The sequence below is a fragment of the Petaurus breviceps genome, unplaced genomic scaffold (genome assembly GCF_028583685.1).
Source record: "Petaurus breviceps papuanus isolate PSGF00001 unplaced genomic scaffold, PetGlider_PUasm1.0 91133, whole genome shotgun sequence".
NCBI classification, from domain to species: domain Eukaryota; kingdom Metazoa; phylum Chordata; class Mammalia; order Diprotodontia; family Petauridae; genus Petaurus; species Petaurus breviceps.
In genome coordinates this window covers 53,843,635-53,856,624 of record NW_027187419.1, presented here as the reverse complement: position 1 = coordinate 53,856,624, position 12,990 = coordinate 53,843,635, and the positions used below count along the sequence as shown (strand labels likewise).

General features: G+C 40.7%; 1 protein-coding gene across 7 annotated transcripts in view; it reads left to right on the top strand.

The window, feature by feature from the left end:
* Nucleotides 1-12,990, top strand: part of XPO4 (exportin 4) — a 212,280-nt gene that overhangs the window by 73,365 nt on the left and 125,925 nt on the right. For 3 of the 7 annotated variants that reach the window (XM_069080302.1, XM_069080304.1, XM_069080305.1), the window contains exon 1: nucleotides 7,504-7,599. Coding sequence is in view for 2 of the 7 variants with exons in the window: in XM_069080301.1 (XP_068936402.1) it covers nucleotides 7,531-7,599 (69 nt within the window). In the remaining 5 variants the exon portion in view is untranslated. Of the gene's footprint in view, nucleotides 1-7,461; nucleotides 7,600-12,990 lie in introns of those variants that run through there. The other 4 variants (XM_069080301.1, XM_069080300.1, XM_069080303.1 and 1 more) reach the window with 4 other exon arrangements.

The window sequence follows — 12,990 nt, the reverse complement described above, 5'->3', positions numbered from 1 at the left end:
TTTTGATTTTTTAGTGGTTATTCTTCCCAATTTACATTATCATAAACAGTATATATTTTTTAAAATGATGTACACAAAAATGACAGAGAAACTCTTATGTTTCTTTTTTTTAGGATTTTTTTTCCCAATTTACTTATTTATTCTTAGTTTTCAACATTCATTTCCACAAGATTTTGAATTACAAATTTTTCTCCCTCTCTCCCCTACCCCTACCCCAAAAATAGCAAGTCTACTGAATACCCCTTCCCCCAATTTGTTCTCTCTATATATCCCCCCCCCAACTTTCTAGTAGGGCAAGATGGATTTCTACACCCCAGTGCCTGTATATCTTATTTACCAGTTGCACGTAACATACATTAACATTTATTTTTTGAAACTTTGAGTTCCAGAGTCTTTCTCTTCTTCCCTCCTCACCCATCCCCACCGGGAGGACAAGCAATTCAACATAGGCTATACATGTGTAGTTATACAAAACGTTTCCATAGTAGTTATATTGTAAAAGACTATTTCTCTCCATCCTATCCCACCCCCCCACTTATTCTATTTTCTATTTTGATCCTGTCCCTTTTCAAAAGTGTTTGCTTCCAACTACCCTCTCCCCCAATCTGCCGTCCCTTCTATCATTCCTCCTCTTATCACCTTCCCCCTACTTTCCTGTAGGGTAAGATACCCAGATGAGTGTGTATGTTACTCCCTTCTTAAGCCAAATTCAGTGAGAGAAAGATTGTCCCATTACCTTTTACCTTCCTGCTCTTCCCCTCCATTGTAATAGTTTTCTCTTGCCTCTTTTATATGAGATAATTTACCCTAATCTATATCTTCCTTTCTCCTTCTCCCAATATATTCCTCTCACCTCTTAATTTTATTTTAAAGATATTGTCCCTTCATATTCAACCCATCCTGTGCCCTTTGTCTATGTATACATGTACACACATATGCACAAACTCACATATGTATTTATACACACATACACTCTCCTATACATACATACATATATGTATACATATATTTCCTTCAACTATCCTCATATTGAGAAATGTTTCTTGAGTTACAATTATAGTTTTTCCATGTAGGAATGTAAATAGTTCAACTTTGATAAGTTCCTTATGATTTCTTTTTCCTGTTTACCTTCTCATGCTTCTTGTATTTGAAAGTCCAATTTTCTGTTCAGCTCTGGTTTTTTCACCAAGAATACTTGAAAGTCCTTTATTTCATTGAATAACCATATTTTTCCCTGAAGCATTAAACTCAGTTTTGCTGGGTAGGTGATTCTTGGTTTTAATTCCAGCTCCTTTGACCTCCAGAATATCATATTCCAAGCCCTTTGATCCCTCAATGTAGAATCTGCCAGGTCCTGTGTTATCCTGATTGTATTTCCACAGTATTTAAATTGTTTCTTTTTGGCTGCTTGTAATGTTTTCTCTTTGATCTGGGAATTCTGGAACCTGGCTACAATATTTCTAGAAGTTTTCTTTTGGGGATTTTTTCAAGAGGTGATTGGTGGATTCTTTCAAACTCTGTTTTGCCCTCTGATTCTAAAACATCAAGGCAATTTTCTTTGAGAATTTCTTGAAGGATGATTTCTAGGTTCTTTTTTTTTTTTTTTATCATGGCTTTCAGGTAGTCCAATAATTTTACAATTATCTCTCCTGGATCTATTTTCCAGGTCAGTGGTTTTTCCAATGAGATATTTCACATTGCCTTCTATTTTTTCGTTTGGACCTGTTTAAAAGTAGCTTGATTTCTCATAAAGTCACTAGCTTCCATTTGCTGCAATCTAATTCTGAAGGAATTATTCTCTTCAGTGAGCTTTTGAGATTCTTTGTACATCAGGCAAATTTGGCTATTTAAGGCATGCTTCTCCTCATTGGCTTTTTGAGCCTCTTTTGCCATTTGAATTATAATTTTAAGGTATTATTTTTTTTCAGTCAGGTTATTGACTCTTTTTTCATGATTTTCTTGCATCATTCTCATTTTTCTTCCCAACTTTTCCTCTACTTCTCTTATTTGGTTTTCAAAATCCTTCTTAAGCTCCTCTATGGCCTATAACCAGTTCATATTTTTCTTGGAAGCTTTTGGTATAGGAGTTCTGACTTAATTGTCTTCCTCCTATTCCATGCTTTGATCCTTTTTCTCCCCCAAATAGGAGTCTAATGTCAGATAGTTGAGCTTGCTTTGCTTCCTTTGCTTGCTCATGTTGTCACTCAATTACTTGACTTCTGAGCTTTTTGTCACAGTAGAACTCTGCTTCCAGAGCAGAGAGTTTTGTCCCAAATTGCTGGGGTTTCCATAACTGCTGGAGCTATTAGTTGGCTGCTCTCTCTGAAGCCTCCACTGGCTCAGGCACCTGCTCACACACCTCAGGACCACCACCCAAGACAGTGATCCAGATCCAAGCAGGTTAAAGCAAGAGTGATTACCCCTCAGACTGGTTGCTTGGCCCCCTACAATCTGCAGGCCAGGAGCTGTGAAGCAGCCATGTGGCAGTGGCCACCACACCTCTGCTGCTTCTTGCTCTGGGGGCAGAGGCCAGACTGCACTCCCAGACCCCCTGTTCCCACAAAGTCCACAATGAACTCTCACTTTGTCTTTGGCATTTATGGATTGATAATTCTGGAAGCTACCACAGCTGTTGGTGATCCACTCTCCAGAAGCCCTTTCACCCAGTGTCTGGTTGTAGCTGCCCTGGGGCTAAAACCACAGCTTCACACAGGGCTGGGTGCTGCTTCCAGCACGCTGAGATGGACTCTTCCTGCTGGCTTGCCTTCAGCGGGAGATTTGTTTCTCCCTGTCACTTTGTGGGTTCTGTAGCCCTAAAGTTTGTTTAGAGTCATATTTTATAGGTATTTGAGGTAGTTATAGGGGGAGCACAGGGAGTTTTCCTGCTTCTACGCCACCATCTTGACTCTGCCCTAGTCCAATAATTTTAAAATTCTCTCTCCTGGATCTATTTTCCAGGTCAGTGTTTTTTTCCAATGAGATATTTCACATTGGCTTATATCTTTTCATTTGTTTGGATCTGTTTCATAGTATCTTGATTTCTCATAAAGTCATTAGCTTCCCATTGCTCCAATCTAATTTTGACAGAATTATTCTCTTCAATGAGTTCTTGAAATTCCTTTCCCATCTAGCAAATTTAGCTTTTTAAGGCATTCTTCTCCTCATTGGCTTTTTGGACTTCTTTTGCCATTTGAGTTAGTCTCCTTTTTAAGGTGTTATTTTCTTCAGAATTTCTTTTTTGGGTCTCCTTTAGCAGGCTATTGACTTGCTTCTCATGATTTTCTTGCATCATTCTCATTTATCTTCCCAGTTTTTCCTCTACTTCTCTTGATTTTCAAAATCCTTCTTAAACTCCTCCATGGCCTGTTACCAATTCATATTTTTCTTGGAAGCTTTTGATGCAGGAGTTCTGTCTTCATTGTCATCCTCCAGTTCCATGCTTTGATCCCCAAAAAAGGATTGTATGGTTGGATTATGCTTCCCCATCTTGCCAATTTCTTTTGAGCTCTTTGCCATGGAAGAACTCTGCTTACAAAATGGAGAGCTTTGTCCGAAATTGCTGGGGTTTTTGCAGCTGCCAGAGCTATTAGTTGGGCAGCCTCTCTACAGCCCCCACAAGCTCTGGCTTACTGGCCACACACCTCAGGACCGCCACCAAGGACCATGATCCAGATCCAGGCAGTTCAAAGCAAGAGCAATTATCCTCTGAATGGTCACTTTGTCCCCCTACAATGTGCAGGCCAGGAGCTCTGAAAGTATCCATGTGGCACCATTCTACCTCCTGCCACTTGTCGCCCCAGGGGCAGGGGCCGGACTGCGCTGTTCCTTCACCCTTACAACAGAGTTCATGATTGACCTTTTGTTTTCTCTTTGGTGTTTATGGGTTGAGGAGTCTGGAAGCCGCCACCGCTGCTGGTGATGCACTCTCCTGAAATCTGCTCTGGCTGCTGCTGGTTTGGGGCCACCCTGGGGCCAGAACCATGGCTCTCTGGGGACTGCACCCGGCTCCCTGTGGGCTTGCTCAGCTGCCTTCAGCGGGAGATGTTTCTGTCTCTTTGTGGGTTCTGTAGCTTTAAAATTTGTTTAGAGTCATTTTTTTTTTAACAGGAATTGGAGACAGGTGAAGCCTAAGCCATGCCAAGTTTGTGCTTTTACTCTGCCATTTTTATGGTCATCTTTTTAAAAATACCTAGCAGTATTAATGTAATATATGATGACCAAATGTTCTATAAAATATTTCTTTTAGTTTTCTGGATATATGGTAAAACCTACTCTACCAACTCTCTTTACTTTTTCAAATATTGGTTTAAAGAATATTATAAAGGCATTGCCCAAATAATGTTTTAATTCCCTTCTTTGAAAGTATTAGACTGAACTTTTAACTGAATACCTTGCCTAGGATGTGAATCTGGATTTCTGAAGGCTAGGCACCAGTTCCATAGATCAAGGCAAACCTGAAAGAGTAGAGGCTGGGCAAGACTATCTAGCTCAGCTAAATTTTAAGAGGTTTATTATTAAAAGGTTGGCCATCATATGAATTTTTTAAAAACTCATGAAATTATTAAAGCATGGAGCCTTCAGTCCACATTGATAAAAAGCAGTATTGAGTGGATATTCATTGCTTTATGGAATAAATGCATTTAACCAAAGTTGGTTTTTAAAAGTAATTTACATCATTCAATCAGCAATCATTTATTAAGTATCTATTATGCGCTAGGCACTGTGGTTTGTTGGGGATAAAAAGACAAAGCAATTTCTATTAGTTCACTCACAAACTTGAACGGATTCAGAGAATAAAAAGGGACAGTGAAGGAATAGAATAGTGAGGGAACTTGAAACCAAGTCATTGGAGGTGCAGTCAAAAGAATTGTTTAGTATGAAGATAATTGTCCAAAAGATTGTCAATAGAAGAGGAATTAAGACTTATTTGCTTGGTCATAGGAGTAGAACTTGTAGTAATGAGTAGAAGTTACAAAGAGGCAATTTTCGGCACAGTACAAGGAAAAACTTCCTATCACTCAGTTTTCCAAAAATGGAATATGCTGCTTCTTTAGTTTATCAGCTCTCCATTGTTGGAGGGCATTTAAATACAGGATATTGAGGAGGGAATTTCTGCTTCTTTATGGACTGGACCAGATAGCTTTCAGTTCCCTTTTAATTCTCAGATTCTATATGTTCCCATGGAATAAATTATCCAGTAGACTTAGCTGAATGCTTTTGACGAGGAAGAGCTGAGGTTGGTGCCCAGTTTACGATATATATGTATTGTAGTAGTAATGTTTTTGTAACAATTTCCTGAACTCTCATGCCTTAGGTGCCCTACAAGTTCCTTGACTTAATAACTTCTTCCATGTCTAAGAGATTCCCCTGTCCCACACTGGAAAATTCTTTTCTCATTCTTTTTCTGGATATAAACATTAATATTAGTGTGCATTTAAATAGCCCTTTCCTATTAGGACTTCCCCCAGTACGATATCATTTTTTCCATTTTATATCCCTTGACAGAATGTAAGCTTAAGAACAGAGACTTTTATTTTTTGTCTTTGTATCCCTATGCTTGGCTCAGTTGTCTTTCACTTAGCAAGTACTTAGTAAAATTCTTGATTGAAAACAGTATTGTGAAATGTATCCTAAAAGTATCATTCCCATTTTGCAGATGTATGTGAGAGTTAAATGACTTGCCCAACTAAGTCGTAAGTTGTGGAGTCTGGGCTAAAACCTCTCACTCTGGGGGGCTTTTCCTACCATACAAATTTCTTTGCTTTCATAAAGCTAGGCTGCAATATTATATTTTGTAAGTACGGTCCTACTGTATAACACACGATATGTACACATAATTTTGAAACTTTTAGGTTCATCTTACCCCCAAACAAATTCATATTGGTGTACCTTTGAAATTATGTTTTAAAAAAAAATCACTTGGGATATCTATAGTCATGGGGGGGGTGTAGGTTAACAACTTGATTGCCTTTTATCTTTGATCTGGGAATGTCTCACTACAAAGTATTTATATAAGAGGCAGGCAAAACATGCTTACACAATTACTGAAGCCAAACAGAAAGCAATATAACACTCATTAAATGTCTCAAAGTATACTACTTTATCATAAAGTCTATGCAATCAAACTTTGTAACACAAAGGACATAATTTGCAAGCATATTTAACTTTGTTTTTTACAATTTGTTAAATAAAAAGAATTTTAAAATGAAATTTGCTTAGTCTGACTAGAAAAAGCAATAGTTGTCGAGAGGCAGCGACAAAGGATAAATTATATTTAAGGAATCTCAAATAAGTTTCTAACAAACTTTTTCTTGAAATGATACTGTAAGGACAAAGTTAGAAAAAAATTCAATACGTATAACTTCATAGAAAGGACTCACTGGATTCCTATGTCCCAAATTTTAGGACTCAAGGTTAAAACCTTCCTACTATCTTCTGTTTATCTCATCATTTAGAAACTACAGCGGCAGCCCTTGGAAAGCAAAGATGGTAATGGATAAAGGCTTAATGGAAGGAAAAATCAAAAGGATTGTAGCAAATAAAGGTTGCTGGCATTCCTAAGGATTGGTTTAGGAGTCAGGCTGCCGAACGGGTTAAGGAATCAATCCACCTCCGTGAATTTATTAAGCACTCGATTAGTGCAAAGTACTGGAAACACAAAGACAAAATTTAAACAGTTCCTGTCTTCAAGGAGTTTATATTCTAAAGGAGGGGTAGCAAGATATACATATAAAGTAAAGGCAAATCCAAGGAAAAATGGGGTCATGACGATGGAACAGGTACGAATCCAGGCACAACTATTCCAGAATGGGATTCCAGAGTCCACGAAGTTTCACTCTCAACCTCCCACCCTTACCCCCCCCCCCCCCCCCCCATAACTCCATCCTGGAAATGCCTGTCGCAGTGTAGAGACTAGTGAAGCTGGGGAAGCGCAAGGCGGGGAGGCGGGGGTGTGGAGACGCACCAATGGGAAGTTGGAGACGCTCGGCAAAGTGGAAGAGCGTGAATTGGGAGGGGGGGCGGGGGGAGATTGGCGAAGTACACTGCGAGGGGAAGAGAAGAGATAAAGAGAGCCGGCGCAGGCCGGCATGTGGGCTCCAGCCTAAGGGGAAGGATACATCGGCTGAGAGGTCAAGGCCCAGCCCGAACCGCGGGGGTATCCGCATAGGCCGGGCCCGCCACGGGTTACAGCCGGGGGCTAAGTGCCGGGCCGTCCAGGGAGGGGAGGCGGCCGCTGCCTCCGGTGGCGTCCCAGGGAGAGCAGTCCCACGGGACGGGGGGTGGGGGGTGGGGAAGGGTTCTCGGCCGCTCCTCCGGTTTCGGAGGTCTTCCAGGGGACTGCCCCCAACTCCCGCGGCCCCGAACGCCGGACCCCAGGAGGCGAGGAAGGAGCGGTGCCCGCGGCGGCAGCGGCCACGGCAGCGACTGGCTTGGCAGCCGCGCGTGAGGTAGTCGGGTCCCCGCCGCGATTGGCCGGCCGCGGCGCCCGCTCCCACAATGCAGCGCATGGCGCGTCATTGAAGAGAGACCATGATGGCGGCGGCGCTGGGGCCCCCAGAAGTGATCGCTCAGCTGGAGAACGCGGCCAAAGTTCTGATGGTGAGGGCGCCGCGCTCCTGCCCCCCAGCCCTGGGCCCTCGGGCGGCCCTGCTCGCACCCCCCTTCCCAGGCCCGGCTTCCCGCGTTGGCCCCACCGGCTCCATTGGGGGCCCCTAGGGAGCCCCGGAGGCGGCGGCGGCGGCGCCGTGGCGCAGGACCCGCTCGATCGCTCCTCTGCTTTCCCCCCGCAGCCCAGACCCCCTTCCCCGCGCCGCCCCGCCGCCCGTCCCAGCGCCAGGGCGCGGGAGGCTGCCTCGGCCCGGCGCTCCGCTTGCTCCTCGCCCTGCCCGCGTCCTGGGTTCGCAGTCCACCTTGGCCGGCGTGGGGAGCCCCGGGGCGCGGGTGGAAGCTCGTGGGGATCCGTGGGGACCGACTCCAGGGACGGAAGCTGGTGGTTGGAGGGAAGGGAAGTTGCCGACCGTGCGGCAGAGCAGCCCACGTTTTCCCCCCCGAGGTCGAGATCTCTAAGCGCCTTTTCCGAAGGTGGCTGCAGTCCACAGCACGTGGGAGGGAGGGAGGAATGGAGGAAAAACCTTTTGGGGCCAAGGTCACCACGGCCAAATCTTGCCCTCGCCCCAAGCCCCGGAGAGTAACGTCTATTTGGAGGAGGCCGACTCCGTGGTGCAACCTCCGGCTTCACCCACCCTGTTTGCCCCAGGTTACTTAGTTGTCCAGAAAGCTTGGTAGGGTAGAGTTAAAGGGCATCGGGCGGAGGTGGAGGAGGGAAGGGGACTGCTACAACAACTTACATATCACTTAACAAAGTGCTTGTTCGGAGTTGCTGGTTCAGTATTATTTTTGTAACTTTTGACTTCCGTGTTTCACTAAACTTTTTGGAAGTTGAAGACTCGGGCTCTGAGTGAGGTGGTTTTTTTTTTTTTTTTTTTGCACCAGTTGTAGCCAGAAATCAGTGTATTGTTTCTTTTTCTCTGACATAATCTTGGTACCTGTATGCAATGAGTATCACTCAGCTCTTCAACTAAATTTCACAGGAGAGTATTTTACAGGGTGGATAATGCTTTTGGGGAGGAAGAGGTAACTAACATGCAGTGGCTATTACCTCCCACTTTGAAAAGTATTAAAAAAGGGTTTGCAGTTGCATCTTTTCTGTATCTTGAAACGAAAAGAGTGGCCTCTTTTTTGAGGCTATCAGTATTTGTTTCTGTTCCAGTATTCAGAAAATAATTTGTTGGTCTAATAAGTGCAAATATTAACAACCAGGGGCTCATCTTTAGAGGTTAATATTTTAGGTAAATAGCATTTGTCTTCCCTGTCTTCAGCTGATCAGAAAAATAAAACTTGATCTATTGGTACTCTCCCTATCTCCCTTTTTATTTTTATAAAACCAACATTATTCCTTCCACTCTTCCCATTGAATAGTAGTAATTTTTTTTTTAAATCCTCACAAATACATGTAGCTCAGGAGAACAAATTCCTGCATTGTCCATGTCCAAATATACATGGCCCATTCTGGATTTTAAATTCATCATCTCTGGCAGACGATGGATAGTTGTGATTTGTATCTAGCCAGGTGGACTCATAGTCTATTGCATTAATCAGAATAATAAAAGCTTTCAAAATAGTTTTACTCTTTAATGTTATTATTGTGTAAGTTCTAGTTCTGTTCACTCTGCATCAAGTCATAGAGACCTTTTTGGTTTCCTCTAAAACTTCATTCATATTTCACAATTTGTTTATAAATTTCCTATAGGTAACCTTTCAGTTTCCAGTTTAGGGCTATTATGAAAACTACTATTATACTATGGCTGTTGGGTCCTTTTCCTGTCTTTGATATCTTTTGGAGTGTAGAGTTATTGTTGGGCCAAAGGGTATACATAGGTTAGTAACTTTTTCAGCATAGATTCATATCGCTATCTTTGTAATGTTATTGTTTAAATTGTCCTTTCAGCCTTACTCAGTTCATTCTGCATCAGTTCATAGGGGTCTGTCCAGTTTCTTCTGACACTGTCCACTTTGTCTTTTAATATGGTACGATATATATTTCATTACGTGCATATACCACAATTTGTTTAGCCATTCCCCAATAGGAGAACAGCTCCTTAGTCTCCAGTTTTTGGCTACCATGAACAGAGCCACTATAAATTGTTTTCTAAGATGTTTGGACCAGTTCATTCCTCATCAACAATACTTTAGTGTTCTTGCTTTCTTTTGTCATTTTCCCACTTTGTCATCTTTGCCAGTCTGATGGGTGTGAGGTAGTACCTCAGATACTTGAATGTATATTTTTCTAGTTATTAGTAATTTGTAGCATTTTTTCTTATGGTTATTGATAGTTCAGATTTCTTCCTTTGAAACCTACCTCTTTGTATATTTTCACCATTTATTGGGAAATTGCTCTTGGTTTTAAAATTTTGAATTAGTTCTTTGATATTTTAGTTGATAAGACCTTTATCAGAGAAACTTACTGCAATATTCCCCTGTCCCCCATGATTCAGTTTCTCTTCTAATTTTAATTGTTATGTTTTTGTGCAAAACTTTCAATTTTATATAATCAAAATTGTTTATTTTCTGGGATTCTCTCTACCACCAATTTAGTAATGAACTCTTCCCATATTCATAGATTTGACACAACTGATTTTGCCACCAGTTTGATTATTATTTGAAAATTGAATTTATATTCCACTTAGGGAGAATCTTTCATGCTCTTATATCAGCAGAGAGGTAGATCTGATTTTTGGGAAATAATTAGTAAAAATATTAAAATAGAAAATTAATTTCTCCCATTATCTATTTTCTCCAGTTTGGATGAAGGATAACATGCCATAATGGATAGAGATCTAGCTTCAATCAGAAAGACCTGGTTCAAATCTTCAGACTCCTAACTGGCCCAGGACCCTGAGCAAGTCATTTAACCATTCTGTGTCCCAGGCAACTCTACCAGACTAAGTTGCAGAGAATGTTTTGATTCGCTTTGGTGGAGGAAGTACCTCACTGACACCAAAAGTTAAATCCTTCTGGGAATTCATGAGATGATATCTGTGATTTCACTAATGGTATGAATAGAAGTAATCGCACTATTTTTAGGTATAGAACTAAAACTACTTTAGAATAGCAAGAAGGGCAATTCAATTCAAATAGGTGTAGTTAAAATTTTTCATCTTATGGAATGAGTTATTGTAGAATACTTTGTTTTAGCATTCACTATTAGACCTGGAGAAATTCTAGTTGTTTAAAATGGCTCTTCAGTAAAAATGTGTGTAATGAACTGTCTCATTAATAGTTGTCTAACAACTTTATAAAGATATTTTTTGTCTTTTGACAAAGAAATTTATTTAAAAAGTCACATGGATAACCTGTTACAAAATGGCAAATGTTCAGTTTTGCCTCATCTTATGTACAAGAAGCTCTTTAAAGACTACCCAGTACTTAGTACTTTTAGTATGAATGCCAAGATGTCATTACATTTTAGTTTATAGGATGAGATGACAAGAGAGGTTTTTAACATGACCCAGTAGTGTTATCACCAGAAGATTGGTCAGCAGTTGATAAATTTTTTTTGTCACATTCAAACTCATGAAACTCTTTCCTAGGGCAGAGAGAAATGGTGATTATAGCTAACAAAGGATCATAGATTTTAGAACTGGAAGGGACCTAAGAATCAATCTAGGCCAACCCTATAATTTTACAGATGAGGAGCTTGAGACCCATGGAGGTTAAGTGACCTGCCCAAGGTTATTTTTCAGTCCTGTCTGACTCTGTGACCCTATTTGGGATTTACTTGGCAAAGCCAGCTTTGAATTTAAGGAAGATGAGTCTTCTTGACTTCAAGCCCAACACTATCCGCTGTGCCAGGTAGCTGCCCCATGTAGCTGCATACAGATATATTGTTAAGATAGGTGCTTTAAGGTTTGCTTCTGTGCTGTATACCCTCTCATTTAAACTGTGCAATAACCCTGCAAAGTAAGTAATAAGGTTTTATTTTCTCTACTATGCATTTGCAAAATCTGAGTCTCCAGCATGTTAAATGATTTGCCCATGGTCACATAGCTAGTGTCTGAGGTAGGATTTGAATGCACCTTTCTGATTCTAGGCGGTAGCCTTGTGGAGAATCCACAACAAAGTAAAGAATCTCTGAAAGTGTTAAAATGAATGACCTATACTCAGATAATCAAATGGATTGGCGATCTAATTCCTAACCCTTTCTGTGCTACTCTTGTCTGTCCTGCGTGTCACAGGGACCTACCCAGGACATGATACTAGAGGCTTTTCTTAATTTCTCTTGACATTGCCATGGAGCCATGCAGATTGTTCTGCCTGTTTTCTAATAACAAAGTGACCAAAAGAGCCTGAAAGGTACCTCTATCAGCAAGCACTTCGTTTACCTGCCAACTGGAGAAAGGTGGCTTTCCAAAAGCAACACATTTAGAATATAAATTCCTTTTAAAATTTTGATGCCATAGAAGATTATGAGCAGAATAAACTCTATAGTTCAGAATGACATCTGTGTGCATTCTAGTTCAGGATGAGGAGTAATTTATTTTTCTTTAATGTGAGTGGTAAGAAACATTTTTTTTCTACATTAAATTAAATGTTTTTTTAAACTAAGAAAAATTTGTTTTATTTCTCCCATCTTCCCCCCACCCCACAATACGGGGGAAAAAAACCCTTTTAACAAATATATATAGTAAAACAAAGTAAATTCCTGCATTGGCCATGTCCAAAGACCAAACAGATACATACACACACATATATATGCATACATACACTTAAACTAGCAATGTGACCCTGGGCAATTCACTTAACCCTGTTTGCCTCAAGTTTCCCCTTCTGTAAAATGGACTAGAGAAGGAAATGACAAATCACTCTAGTCTCTTTACCAAGAAAACCCTAAATGGGACATGAAGAGTCAGATGCAACTGAGATGAATCATAAGCAACAACATATATGTATGTATGCCTCAGTTTGTACCTTGATTCCATTGCTTATAGGAAATTGTGGTTGGTCATTGTGTTGATCAGAATTCTTTAATCTAAGTTCTTTGTCTTTAAAGTGTCTTATAATCTGTTTTGGTTCTATTCAGTTCACTTTGTATTCATACAAGTCTCTAGTTTTCTTTGAAATCATTCCTTTCATTATTTCTTAGCACAATAGTATTCAGTTATATTCATATAGTATTTGTTTAGCTATTTACCAATAGATGTACGTCCCCATAGTTTCTGGCTTTTTGCCACCACAAAAAGAGATGCCATAAATATTTTTACATGTAGGTCCTTTTCTTCTTTCTTTGATCTATTTGGGGACTGGGAGGATTATATTGCCCTTTACATAATGGGGAAGGTAGATAGGAGTTAGGGGGAAAAGATGCATTTAGTTTAGTCATATTGAGTTTAAGATGTTTCCCCCTGGGTAGTGCCATGGATAGAAAACTGG